This window comes from Chinchilla lanigera, unplaced genomic scaffold (genome assembly GCF_000276665.1).
Source record: "Chinchilla lanigera isolate Chin_1 unplaced genomic scaffold, ChiLan1.0 scaffold00136, whole genome shotgun sequence".
Classification (NCBI taxonomy): Eukaryota; Metazoa; Chordata; class Mammalia; order Rodentia; family Chinchillidae; genus Chinchilla; species Chinchilla lanigera.
Window position 1 is genome coordinate 844,144 of NW_004955537.1, and position 13,130 is coordinate 857,273.

The 13,130-nt window shown below is 42.7% G+C and overlaps 1 protein-coding gene across 6 annotated transcripts in view; it reads right to left on the minus strand.

Moving 5' to 3' along the window:
* The window catches only part of Scmh1 (sex comb on midleg homolog 1 (Drosophila)), a 152,089-nt gene that overhangs the window by 24,935 nt on the left and 114,024 nt on the right, over positions 1-13,130 (minus strand). For all 6 annotated transcript variants that reach the window (XM_013507789.1, XM_013507788.1, XM_013507792.1 and 3 more), the window contains 3 exons: positions 12,355-12,555; positions 10,206-10,397; positions 4,228-4,422 (listed from right to left, as the gene is read on the minus strand). In XM_013507789.1, coding sequence (XP_013363243.1) covers positions 4,228-4,422; positions 10,206-10,397; positions 12,355-12,555 — 588 coding nt within the window. The remainder of the gene's footprint in view (positions 1-4,227; positions 4,423-10,205; positions 10,398-12,354; positions 12,556-13,130) is intronic.

Below are 13,130 nucleotides of genomic sequence, written 5' to 3' on the forward strand. Positions count from 1 at the left end.
ATATCTAGGAATCTGTCTATTTCTTCTGAGTTTTCTATCCTATGGGAGTAAAGATTTTCAAAGCAGGTATTAATGATCTTTTGAATTTCTGTAGGATCTGTAGTGATTTCATCCTTTTCACTCCCTATTGCTTGAATATGAGTTTTTTCCTTTCTTTTTTTGATAAGGTTGGCTAGGGGTTTGTCAATTTTATTTATTCTTTCAAAGAACCAACTCTTTATTTTTTTTTTGTAGTGTTTTCTTTGTCTCAATTGCATTAATTTCTGACCTGATCTTTATAATCTCCTCCCTTCACTGGGCTTTGAGCTTGACTTGTTCTCTTTCTAAAAGTCTCTGGTGCAGCATTAGGGTATTTATTTGTTCTTTTTCTGTTTTCCTTATGTATGAGTTCATGGCTATAAATTTTTCTCTGAGAATTGCTTTCATTGCATTCCCACAGATTCTGGTAAGTTGTATTTACATTTTTCTTTGTTTGTAGGTATTTCTGAATTTCTTCTTTAATTTCTTCTGTGACCCATTGGTTGTTCAGGAGGTTGCTATTTAATTTCCAAGTATTTATGGAATTTTTCGAGCTCCTTTTGTTGTTAATTTCCAATTTCATTGTACTGTGGTCAGACAATATGCATGAGATAATTTCAATTCTTTTGCATTTCGGAAGGTATGCTCTATGGGTTAGGATGTGGTCTATTTTAGAGAAGGACCTATGTGCAGCTGAGAAAAATGAGTATTCTAATGTTGTGGGAACACTCTGTATACATCTACTAAGTCCATTTGTTCACAGATTTGATTCAAATCTGTTATTTCTTTGCTGATTTTTTTGTCTAGTTGACCTATCTCTTCGTGTCAAAGGGGTGTTTATGTCCCCTATTACAATAGTGTTATTAATTATTTGGTTTTTCATGTGTGTTAAGATTTGTCTCTATATAGTTTGGTGCTCTGTTATTTGATGCATACATGTTTATGATTGTTATCTCCTCCTCTTACAGTTTTCCCCTAACAAGTATGTGGTGACCTTCTTTATCTCTTTTGATTGTTTTCAGTTTAAAGTTTATGTTGTTTGCAAACATAACAGTTACCCCTGCCTTTTTCTGGGATCCTGTTGCATGGAGAATTGTATTTCATCCTTTGACTTTCAGTCTACAGATTTCCTTTTGAGAAAAATGTGTTTCCTGTATACAGAATATTGTGGGGTTTTGTTTCTTAATCCACTGTGCCAGTCTGTTTCTTTTGACTGGTGAATTGAGGCCATTTACATTCATGGTTATAACTGACACGTTTTGGCTTATATTTATCACGTTATTTACTTGCTGTTGGTTTCCTACTTTTGCTATCTGTTTAACTGCTTGCTCTGCTTCCTATTGTTGTTCTTGAAATTGAAAAATATGGAATGCTTCACGAATTTGCATGTCATCCTTGTGCAGGGGACATGCTAATCTTCTCTGTATCATTACAATTTTAGTACATGTGCTGCTAAAGTGAGTACTTCAGTTAAATGTGTTTCTTGCATACTGTATATTGTTAGATTTTGTTTCTTGATCCACTCTACCAGTCTACTTCTTTTGATTGGTAAATTGAGACCATTTACATTGATGGTTATAACTGATATGCACTGGCTTATCTTTGTCATGTTATTTTCCTGCTGTTGGTTCCTCTTGTTTCCCTCTGTTTAACTGCTTGCTCTGCTTGGCGGTTACTTTTTGTTGTTGTTCTTGAAGTTGTGGTCTTTTTTTTTTTATCTCTTTCTAGAATATCTTTTAGTACTTTTGTAGGATTGGTTTGGTGCTCATAAAGTTCTTCAGTTGATCTTTATTGTTGAAATATTTTATTTCTCCATTAATTTTGAAGGATAGTTTTGTAGGGTACATCAATCTGGGTTGGAGGTTGTTTTCTTTCAGGACCTGAAATATTTCACTCCATGCTCTTCTTGATGGTTTGTGTTGAGAAATCTGCTGTGATTCTAATGGGCTTTCCTTTATAGTTGATCTATTTCTTTTCTCTAGCAGCTTTTAATATTCTGTTCTTTTGTTGAATTTCTGTCATCTTGATCACTATATGTCTGGGTGTAGAGTTATTTTGGTTATGGCTAGTTGGAGTTCTATATGTCTCCCTTACTGGATGTCCAATTCTTTTTCCATGCTTGGGAATTTTCTGCTATTACTTCTGCAAATTGTCTTTTTATGTCATTTGTGCTGACACCTGCTGTTTCATTGATACCTATTAATCTTACATTGTTTTTCTTTGCTTTGTCTTGCAGCTGTTGAACTGTTATTTCTTGATTTCTTGTTATTTTTAAGAGATCCTTCCTTTACGGTCATTACCAGCAGTGCTGTCTTCAAGGTCTAAAAGTCTGTCTTCAGCTTTGTTCAAGTGGTTTTGCTGGCTTTCGATGGAAGTTTTAATTTCCTGGATATCTGTTTGAATCTGTTTCATGCACTGCAGTTCTTTCCTAAATTGTTCATTCAAGGTTTCTATTAATTTTCTATGCTCCTCTATTTTCTGTCCTATGTCTTCCTTCGATGTGCTAAACAATTTTTCATTACTGTTGTAATTTCTTTTTTTACCTCAGGGATAATTTTGATTATCTCTGATGGAGATGTTTCTCTACTTCAGCTGCTATCATGTCAGAAAATTGGAGTTGTTTCTTTACTTCAGCTGCTATCATTTGGAGTTGATGAGTTGTTTCTTTACTTCAGGTGCTATTATTTCAGAAATTTCAGGTGTACGACTTCCAAGCTCTTCTGTGTTGCTATCTCCTAGACTTGTTCTGGGTGGGATGGAGGTTTGCGATTGCGTTTTTCTCCTTGTTTCATCATTTTCAGAGATCCAGAGGTTCCCTGGAGTTCAGGTTCACTCCCAGGATGGTGTCGGAGTGGCAGGGCAAGGACCCAAAGGTCTCTGGTGCTCAGTGTGGCTCCTCGATGGTGTGGAGGTGGAGTGTGATCCCCAGCGCTCCCATAGCTGTCCGGGGCTCAGTTTGGCTCCCACTCAGGGGCTCCCAAAACTGTCTAGGTTTCAGCCCTGTTTCCACTGGGATGTAGTAGACGGGGGCTGTGGTCACTGAGGCTCAAGACACTGCCTGGGACCCAGCCCAGTTCCCATGCCAGATGCAGGAGTTGAGTGCACAGTCATTGAGGCCGCTAGAGCTGTCTGAGGTTCAGCTTAGCTCCCCTAAGGGTGTGGGGTGGGGGCAGGGAGTGGTACCCATGGCCCCTGAGCTTGTCTGGGACTCTGCGTGGATCCCAAGCTGGCAGGGCAGAGGTGGGGCCCGCTCACCATCATTCCCAAAGCTGTCCAGGGTTCAGGTCAGCTCTAATGGTGGTGGTGGGGGCATGAAGGATGGGCAGGGAGAGGCCCCCAGGCCCCTGAAACTGTCCAGGGCTCTGCCTGGCTCCCAAACACGTGAGGGAGGGCCAGCGGTGGGTCACCAGCATTCCTGAAGCTGTCTGAGCTTCAGCTCAGCTCCAACAGGGGCAGAGGGGCGTAAAGTGGCCCCTCATATCCCTGAAGCTGTCTGGGGCGCTGCCTGGTTCCCAAGCTCATTGGGGAGCGGTGGCAGTGGCTCACCAGTGTTTCAGGATGATATCTTAGTTTCGGTAATACCAAACTGCATGCAATCTTGGTACCATCTGTCCTACTTCCTTTCCCTCTGCCCTTGCTTATGTTGTTTCTCTTTCTGGAAAGGTCTCCCTTCTTCCCCACTCACTCTAGCAACCATTTACACAGCCTCAGACAAGGAGTTACTTCCTTTTAGAAGTTCCCTTAAATGCTAAAATTAGGTTAGGGGTCCCTTCTTGCAGTTTTCAGACTATCCAGAGCATATCTCTCTCAGTGTGTACAGGATACTGTTCAAAGTACAATTATCTTTTTAAGTGTTTGTCTCCTCCACAAGACCTTAAGGATAAAAATGATTTTTATATCTCTGTGCCAAACACAGATGGTATTCAAGTAAATGGCTAATGAATAATAACATAATGATTCTTTCTCTGTCCTTGTTAGCTCTAGGTATTTGGCTCTTTCTGTTATTTGCAAGCCAATCCCAGAGTTCTGATTTCCTCCCAGGTGCCTGGTCAAACAATAGTAAGCCTAATCCCTTTCTCACCAGGATGTAGAGCTAGGTTACCTCTGACCTCCCAGGGCATGTTGAAGGAAGGAAGAAAGGAAGGAAGGATAGGAAGAAGGAAGCAGAGAATGAGAAAGGGCAGAAAGACAGAAATTTGGCTGGCTTACCTCTGGAACATAGCCTACGCACAGCTGAGGCAGTGCTTGGTGGGAGACCACAGGAGGGAAGCAAGGGCCGGTAAACAGGAGCTCGAAGATTTGGGGAGGAGCTGACAAGTTTGGTGGGATTCAAGGCAGAGTCCATTGAGTCTGAATGTGGTGCCAAGGACCGAGGCAGACTACTCCCAAGGACAAAGGTTTCACCTAGAAAACAATAAAACCATGCTTAGATCAGGGAAGAGCTTGGATAGATTGTTAGAGTACTCATTCCTGAGTACCTGCTTGAGTGGGCAAGAGGCAGCAAGACAGAAAGCTGTGGATGGAACTCAGGAGGCCTGTGTATCAGTCATGGCTCTGGTTCTCAATGGGTGACCTTAGCTACATTCAATACCAATCTAGACTTTGGTTTCTTTAGAGACTCTTTCTCTTTAACAGATAGGCTTTCAGTTTTTTCTGATCTGGATGCCCCAGGCCAGTATGGCAAACCTTTTAGAGCCTTCAATGATACAAACAGCCCACTGCAGCACACTATCATAGGTTCACTACCCCTGCTCTAGGTTTTTTCTGGAAAGATGACCTTAAAATATGAAGCTATTCTAGAAGAGACTATCTTAGTCACAAGATGCTACAGGAAGGAATAGGGGTAGGGAAAAATGGATACATATGCCCAGATTAAATTCCTTGGAAGCTGACACTCTGCTCAATCAGAAGGACATCTCAGAAATCCTTCCTGATGCCTCATTAAAGGCCTGACTGAAAAGGATCTGTTCCCACATTCCATCCCTCTGATCACACAAAAGTTTCTAAGGAAGCTGGGGTTGTGTACTGGGGAGAGCTTGGACATGGACACCAGGATCAGAGTTGGAATTTGGCTTTGCTGCTCAGTACAGTGCTCTTCTGAAAATCCTGTATCCTTACCTATAGCATGGGAAGCTTATCTGTACCATGGGATACCTTGTAAGAGACTTGTAAGAATCAGAAGTAAACAGCTTTGAGCACCTTTGGAAAAAGAATCTTACTGATATTTCTACATCCATCCCATAGCCTGACACCAGGCAGCAGTGCCCCAGTCAGGGCAGTGCAGAACCCGAAGCTGAATCCCTCTCGTGCTTGAGTTCTATGTAGACCAAATCAGTTCCTCAGCCCTGGCACAACACGCCCTGAGTGTGTTGGTCATGGGTACCAGACTGTATTACTGTTCTTCACACCTTTCTTAGAGATCAGATGTTTAGATAATGCTTAGGATTAATTCAAGGGGCTCTGATGAATTATGAATTAATTATTTAGCCCATAAAAAGACCTTAGTCCCAAGATAGTTCAGGACTTTTAGGACTACTTTTTAGTACTCACCTAAAATTCCTCAGTAACCACTGACTGAAAGTCAAATTTGATAGTTGAGTACCTTTACTAGGGAGGTTAGTTGTTGAAGCCCTTTCCCAGAAGTAGTTCTGAAAAGAGAAGTCTCTAAGGCTCCAGATACTTAAATCATGTCCTACCCTCATTCTGCATACATTGTTTCTGGTTCCTGTTTTCCAGGAGAGAAGGTGGAAGCATGTTCTACTCTGGGACATGAATAAAAACTCAATCTGAGAAGCAGGAGACCTGGCTTCTAGCCTGGTTTTTGCTTTTTGCTAAGTATGTGATCCTGTGCAAGTAGCTTTTCTTCTCTGAACACATTTCCTCATGTGTAAAATGGGGGAAACCACCTCTAGTCATGCAGAGAACATCAAATGAGAAAATGGAATCAGGTAAACTGTATGAATGAGAAATTTTGTTTTCATTCAGAATTAGAGTAGCAGACCTAAGCTCTCCACCATTCTCTGAAAAAAGGCAAAAGATCTGATCTAGTCTCCACACTTATCAGCAGAGTCTTGACCTTTCTAGCCCTCATGTTGCTCAGGTATGATAAGAAGATAGTGCTGCCTGCCTCACAGAAGCTGACAGATGATATGATGGATAATGGTAACAGTACAGAGTTCAGAAGACATAGATCAGTGGGAGTCTTCCCTTCAGTAATTCAAAGGACATTAACAGATCTGGATTCTAAGTTGAGGGGTCTGAAAATCTGGATTGGTGGCATGTGGACTAGGCAAAGTCATCAAATCCTGTCCTAATGAGATGTACAGGAAAAACAAAGCACTATAACCTCTGGGAGGCCCTAGTCCTCTTAAGCCTGGTCAGATGAGATCCTGGCTGCCTTTGGTATGACAAGGTCAGAGTAGAACACCACTGTTGTGGGCTATGTCTAGACGAACCTCTCAAAGTCTCATGCAGTCATAGGTGGGGCTTTTTCAGAAGTGACTGGATCAAGAGTGTGTGATGCTGGGATTGATTCATGGTGCACTGCTATGCTCAAGGGCACTAGGATTAAGGGTATGAGTACTACCTGCCCTAAGTAGCTTGTATAAAATATAAGGGATAGAAAGAGCTGTGGTTGTCCCTTGTTTGCTTTGCTACCTTTTGCCCACCATGAACGTTTCTCCTCTGTGATGCCTATCTGCCATGCCATCCTGCCTTGGAGCCAGCCAATTATGGACTGAAACCTCTATAAACTTGAGCTAAATAAGGCTTTCCTCCTTTAACTTTGTGTGTCAGGTTATTTTGGTTGAGCAACTAGAAAGTAACTAAGAGAACAACATTATTTTCCAACTATGCCCCACAGAGACCCTGAGGACCCTTACAGGGAGGCTCAAAGCTTGGTGCCAGCTCTTATCAAAACAGCTCTGGTTTTAGTTATCCTGTACAGGTGTGTACATACACCTGTAATCCTACTGACTCAGGGGCTGAGGCAGGAGGACCACAAGTTCAAGCTAGCCTGGGCAACTTAGTGAGACCTTGTCTCAAAGTAAAATTTAAAAAATGGCTGGTAATGTGGCTCAATAGTAGAACACTTGCCTACCATGCACAAGGCCCTGGGTTAAATGCCCAGTACTGCAAAACCAAAAAACAAGACAGCTCTGGTTTTAACTATTATATACTGGAGGTTCATTATATTTTTACCTTTGCAAAAAACAGAGTTCTGTTAAAACAAAACGAATTTCACTGGCTTAGGTGCTAACAGGTTGGAGCTGGAAGACTTGAGTTTTATTTCTGGCATAATCAGTCATCAGTGGTCAGTGTACAGATGAAGATGAAAAAAAATCTTTAACCAACTTCTAGGAAGATGGTGGAGTGGTAAGCAGCAGAGAAAGCGCCTCTCTGAGATTTGATGTCCAAACACTAGAATATAGCAATGTAAGGAAGAAAAGGAGGGAAGTGGGGTCTCTGGGACCCAGGAAGGATCTGAAGTGAGAATTGAAGCCCATGGATAGCAAAGAGAGAAACCTCAACACTACTTTTGTTCACACACTTAATATTATTTAAGATTTTGGAAAAGATGGCCATGTTTGGGCTTGTGTGGGAAAGACGGCTGCAGTCATGTTTGTCATTTGATGCAGTTTGCAAACAAAAGCAAAATCTGGCAAATGCTTCTGTTTGCAGAACAAACTGCTTGCAAACAAAAGTGTGTGTGAACTGAGGTAAACACTGTATTATAGACACAAATATATGTATTTACACTTAAAGAAAGAGACAAAGTAAATATTTCAAAAAATTAAGTGGAAAATGAAGATGAGAATACATGGTTGAGCAGTATACCTTTGCAAATTTTCTTCAGGTCTGAAAGTTTTCAAAACAAAACAGTAAAAAATATAGTTTCAACTTAGGTAAGAAAGCTTAAAGGGATATAAAATCTACCTGAGTTTTTGGTGGCTATCTTACATATTAGAAGTGCATGTTCAGTTGGGCTAAGACCACAGGGGTAGGATAGTGTCTCTTAACACAGCGATTGGGTAGCAGGAGGGAAGGGAGGCTCCGGTAAACTTTATCTAGTCCAGAGAACAGAGATGGTATCTACAAATGTCAAACTAGTAGAAGTATATAGCCAGGCAGATAGGTAGAAGTAATAACAGATACAAAGGGTAACCCAAAAGACAGCTCCTGAATGATCAAGCTCTTTGCTCTTGAACAGATCAAGCTCTTTAGCAAAGGTTTAGGCAAGTAATCAGAAAAATGCATGTACTGATAAAAGAATAAAGGCAAAATAAATGTTCAGTATGGCAGGCGGCAGGCAGGTAAGAGAGAGGCTATAAAGCTCAGAAGCATCAGAAGTCCAGAGAAGGCCCTGGCTTGTCTAGAAAACGCTCACTCAGTAAGGCAAACAGGAACCAGGGTGAGAGTAACAATGTGGTGAGTACTCGATATGAGAAAAGGAATTAGAGAGCAGAGAACGATATAGAATTGGCTCAGTCTGCCTGAAAATGGGGGTAGGGAAAGGTGGCACCCAATGTCAGAAAGCAATACTCCATTTCTCTGTGAAGAGTCTGGTTGAAGCTTGCTCCTCTTACCTGGTAGCTGAATAAGAGAAATATGGATTGCAAAAGAATTCCCAGGAAAGGTCATGCCCCAATCTCAAACTACCTTCATTACTACAGGCCCACAACATACACATCTCAACCAGTCTGAGTGCCGCTGCCAGTGTATCTCTTGTAGTTCTTAATTTAATGATACTATGCCAGTTCAGAATTCTAGGTTCCTAGTTCTTTGAGAAATTTCTCTTTAGCCTAGCAGCTACATTCATGGACATGCCCCCTCTTCATAGGCAACCTTGCTTTGAGAATCCCAGGTAGGCCAACTTTTATTACTGATACAGAGCTCAGAGTTCCTGAATGCCAATAGCTGGGGATATTTAACAACCCTCCTCTGTCTGTACCAACTCCACCATACCAGTGCAGCATTCTAACTACAGCTACGAATGCCTTTTTCTGTTCTCAGATTCTAATGCTGAAAGAAAGCAATCTAGAGCAGGCTGGGTGAGAAATTCTCTCTGAAGGAAAAAAACCAGCCTGGGGCATGGATACAGCTGTAGCAACCAGGTAGTCTGGTCCCCACAGCAGTAACTGGAATTCAGGTATCTTTTTGATTCTCTTGCAAGTAACATAAGCAACACTCATCTGGATGCAGAAGTATAGATAGAGCATAGGGAGAAGGGGACTGGGAGGGCAGTCGTTTCCCCAAGCACATTCTCCAGAAGCAGCAATTAAATTGGACGTGTATCCTTTAAGACTATGATGAAAAGAGAACAGGGAATGCAGCACGGAACACAACTTGTACAAGGAGAAGGGCCAAGGGGCACCTTTCAGACTATGCTCTCCCATGGGCACAAGCATAGCCCCACACTTACAGCAGCTTTCCCTGCTCCTCTGCTCAGGTCACAGTCCACAGATCTCCTTTAAAAGCCTTTCCTCCCTCTCAAGAGAGACCTACCTCGCTACGGTTAGGGCTGAGCTTTCTTTTTCTCCTCTGCTCTGTGTCCTGTACTTCAGATTAAAGATGCTGAGTTCCATTCAGTCTTCCATCTCTCTCAGAAGTGCTTAGTCACTGACTGGCCACGTGGCATTCACTTTCCTATTGTGGGTCTGGTATGTTAACTAAGAAAGTTATTTTTCAGCCTACTTGGAAACAGCAAGAACTTGAATTGACTTGCTAGACTGGCAGTGCTACAACAGTTAGGGCCATGTGCCAAAGCAAAGAATGGATGGCCACTCACAGGGGGGCAGATTTCTCAATCTCTACCCTGAGACTAAACTTTTCTGCTGGCAAAGGAAAGCTATGTTAGGGTTTTGCTGCCAGATTCACACTAGGAGATGTTCTGTGACTTCAGGGTGACTCCAAAGGTTGTTTTGCCCTCAAAGGGGGAATTATAAGACAATTTTCTCTAGGGATAAGGATCCAGAAGAAAGAAGAATAATTCTAGAGAAAGAAGGAAAAAAATCCAGAAGACTGTGAAGATTACAGAGCCCAAAAAGTCCAATGTGATGCAAAGGTAAGGGACAGAGAGAAAATGAGCTTTCTGGACAGTAGATACCAGGCTAGCAGGTGTGGGCCCTTACAGGTGCTGCTACCAGCCCTGTATCCCCTCTGAGCCCATGCCCCATCCCAGCTCCTACCTGGTAGGTACCTGTCGTGGCTGTGGTCGTATTCTGTGGCAGTGACTGATAAGTGAGTCTGTGTAAAGGGCTGGTTGCCAAACAGATTGTCACTATGAAGGTTGTGGCAGAGCTTCTCCAGGAAGCGGAGGACGTAGGTGATGCTGTTGACTGCTGGGAGGTTGAGAGTGTGCTGTTCCCGGTCAAACACGGCTGTGGAGTTAGGTAAACAGAGCCATGCACGTCAGCTGGACAGTGCAGGGCAGTGCAGGGCAGCACAGCGCAGGGCCAGAGGAGCTCAGCCCACTGCTTGTCTCAGGCTTACTAGGTTACACAAAGGCAGTCAGTGCCCAGGCTGCTTCCCTCCCTCCCTCCCTGCTTCCCTCCCTCCCTCCCAGTTTCCCTCCCGCCTCCCTTCTTTTCCTCCCTCCCTCTTCCCCTCCCTTCCTCCCTTGAGGGCTTTGATTTTTGCCTCCTACCAGAAAGGGCATGCAATAATGGGAGTGGCTAGGCCAAGTCTTTTGCAGCTGCAGGGCTCAGAATAATTTCACTCAACTTGTGAAAACAACTGTGAACATAATTCTATCTGCTCCATCATTTGGAAGGGCCTCCTCCAGGAAATCTGTTCATTTAGGGTGCTGTTTTCATATGAACTTCCTAAGAACAGAGGAGCCGAGCAGAAGATGATAATACAGCTATTGCTAGCAATGGTTTGGGTATATAATTTCCAAACTGCATGACACCAGGGTTTTGGCAACATTTGGGATTGTTTCATGCTTGGTTTTATTATACTTCTTATTTCTATTAAAAATATCAGCATAATTTTTTAGAAGCAAAAGCCTGTGATTTTTGTCTCTGAAGGAGTGAGGAAATGGAGATTTAGTTTCATTTTTTTTTTTTTTTGGTGCCAGGAATTGAACTCGGGACCTTGTGCTTGCCAGGCAAGCACTATACCACTGAGTTATATCCCCATCCCTGAAATGGAGATTTAGGGTGATAGGTACTCTTAGGAATCAGTTTGGTGGCAGAAGAACTTTAGTGGGGCAAAAGTGAAAGCAGCTAAGGAGGAGATAAAGAAGGCCTGTTCCTGAAAAAACGCTTCACAGAAGCAAAAGACAGCCAGAGAGGAGCCTGGACTTCAAAGGATACATGAATTTAATCTGCCAGCAGTTCCGAGCCTTCTAGAATAATTCCCTTTCTGTCTGCCCCTATCTTCCACACATACAATTACTCAAGTCTGGGCTCCCATACATTTCCTTATTCTAACAGTTGTTACCCTTAGCTGTTTAGAATTTTTGTTTTTTCACCAGCATAGACTTGAGCCTGTCATCGTCTCTTCTTCTACTTTCCCACCAGTGTCTGGCAATAACCTCTGACATATGGAAAGGACTCAACAAATGTTCACCAAAAAAGTCATTTGGTGATTTATGGGGTCTTTCATGTCAGCTAGGTTTCTTGAAGCTGGTTATAGCAACTTGTTAGGGAGGAGGGCAGGGAAATATGGAAAAGCATTACTGTTAAGATTGGAAGGCTGTAGGTTAAGCCTTCATTGGTTTGATGGGTAAAGAAAAGAATTTTGGACTTAGAAAACTGAAACAGAAGGAAGGCATAGCAGAAAAAGTGAGTATTCTCAGTGAGAGCTAAAAATAATGTATTGTTGAATTAAAGTCTCAGCAGTAAAGAAAGAGGGACTCATACTTCCCCTTCTACCCCTGAGATTCAGAGCCCTTGTAGAGGGTCTGGCTTAGGCCCAGAGAAGATACAGCATGAAAGAATAAAGGAAGAGATTAGGGGTTTCCTGAAACCAGTGGGGAGGGCATGGCGGTCTGAAGAAATTCTCATAGCCCCTCTCACTTCCTCCTTCTAGAATGCCTTAAAACCGTATACTCATACATTTTCTGAATGGGGGAGTTAAGCAAGGAGATAGGAAAGAAACCTTTTTAGAGGCTCAGTTAGGCACAATCTGCTTGGGTATTCCTGGCAGAGATATGCAAAAGGCTCAGAAGAGGTTGAAAGTTGGAAATGAGGGCTCTTTGAGGAACAAAATACTTTCATATTTCTCCAGAGCCGGTAAGTGTGAATTAGTAAACAGGATGCCTTGTCAGAAATCAGTCAACTGAGAAGGCCTGCTCCTCTAAGCAGGAGGTCATACTAGCTCAACAATGCTCACCTGAGATGACCTCACCACCATGGCCCTGTTTGAGGAAGCTGAAGACGGTTTTCTGGTGGTAAGCACAGTCGATGCAAGCCTGGACTGCTTGTTGCAACACCACAGACGCGCGGGCTGGCCCAAAGTGGTCAGGGAGCTGCTGGACCTTCTTTTTATCCAAGTGGGGGCCTGTGCTGCCGCTCTTGTTCAAGTAGATACAGACTATAGGAGATAAAGAATTCAAGAAACTTATAGAATACCTGGCTCAAAGAAGTCAGACAACTGTATTCTATCTATCACACCCTGAGGTCTGGTCTCCACCAGGACTCCCAGTAGCTAAACTGCTGAAATTCTGGCAGCTCAAGGGTGGGGACCCAGAAAAGGCTGTGCCTGGTTGCTACCTGCCCACACTGCATGACCAGGTAGGGAACACAGCCTACTTGGAAAACAGCCCAGACCAAAAGCTAAGTATGTAATTGGCATTTTATATTTTGTGCCCTGAAAAGAAAATCTAAATCATTTTCCAGGTATATACACTCTCACTTTCTGTACTTGGTTGCCTCTTGTATTCTTTGTGCCTCACATCTTATATATATAAGGAGTTACAGGGCGATGGAAATATTAGCTTATGTATATGTTAGCACTGGATATAGAATCGTCACACCACTGATCACTTGCCTGTATTTTTGTTCTTGGCCTAGGAGCTGCTTTGTTATCTTCTACATAATACTCAGTCCCCAAGAAAGTATTAAAAAGGAAAGAAAAACAAAACAAGATCAAAAAGACCTTTCAGGTCA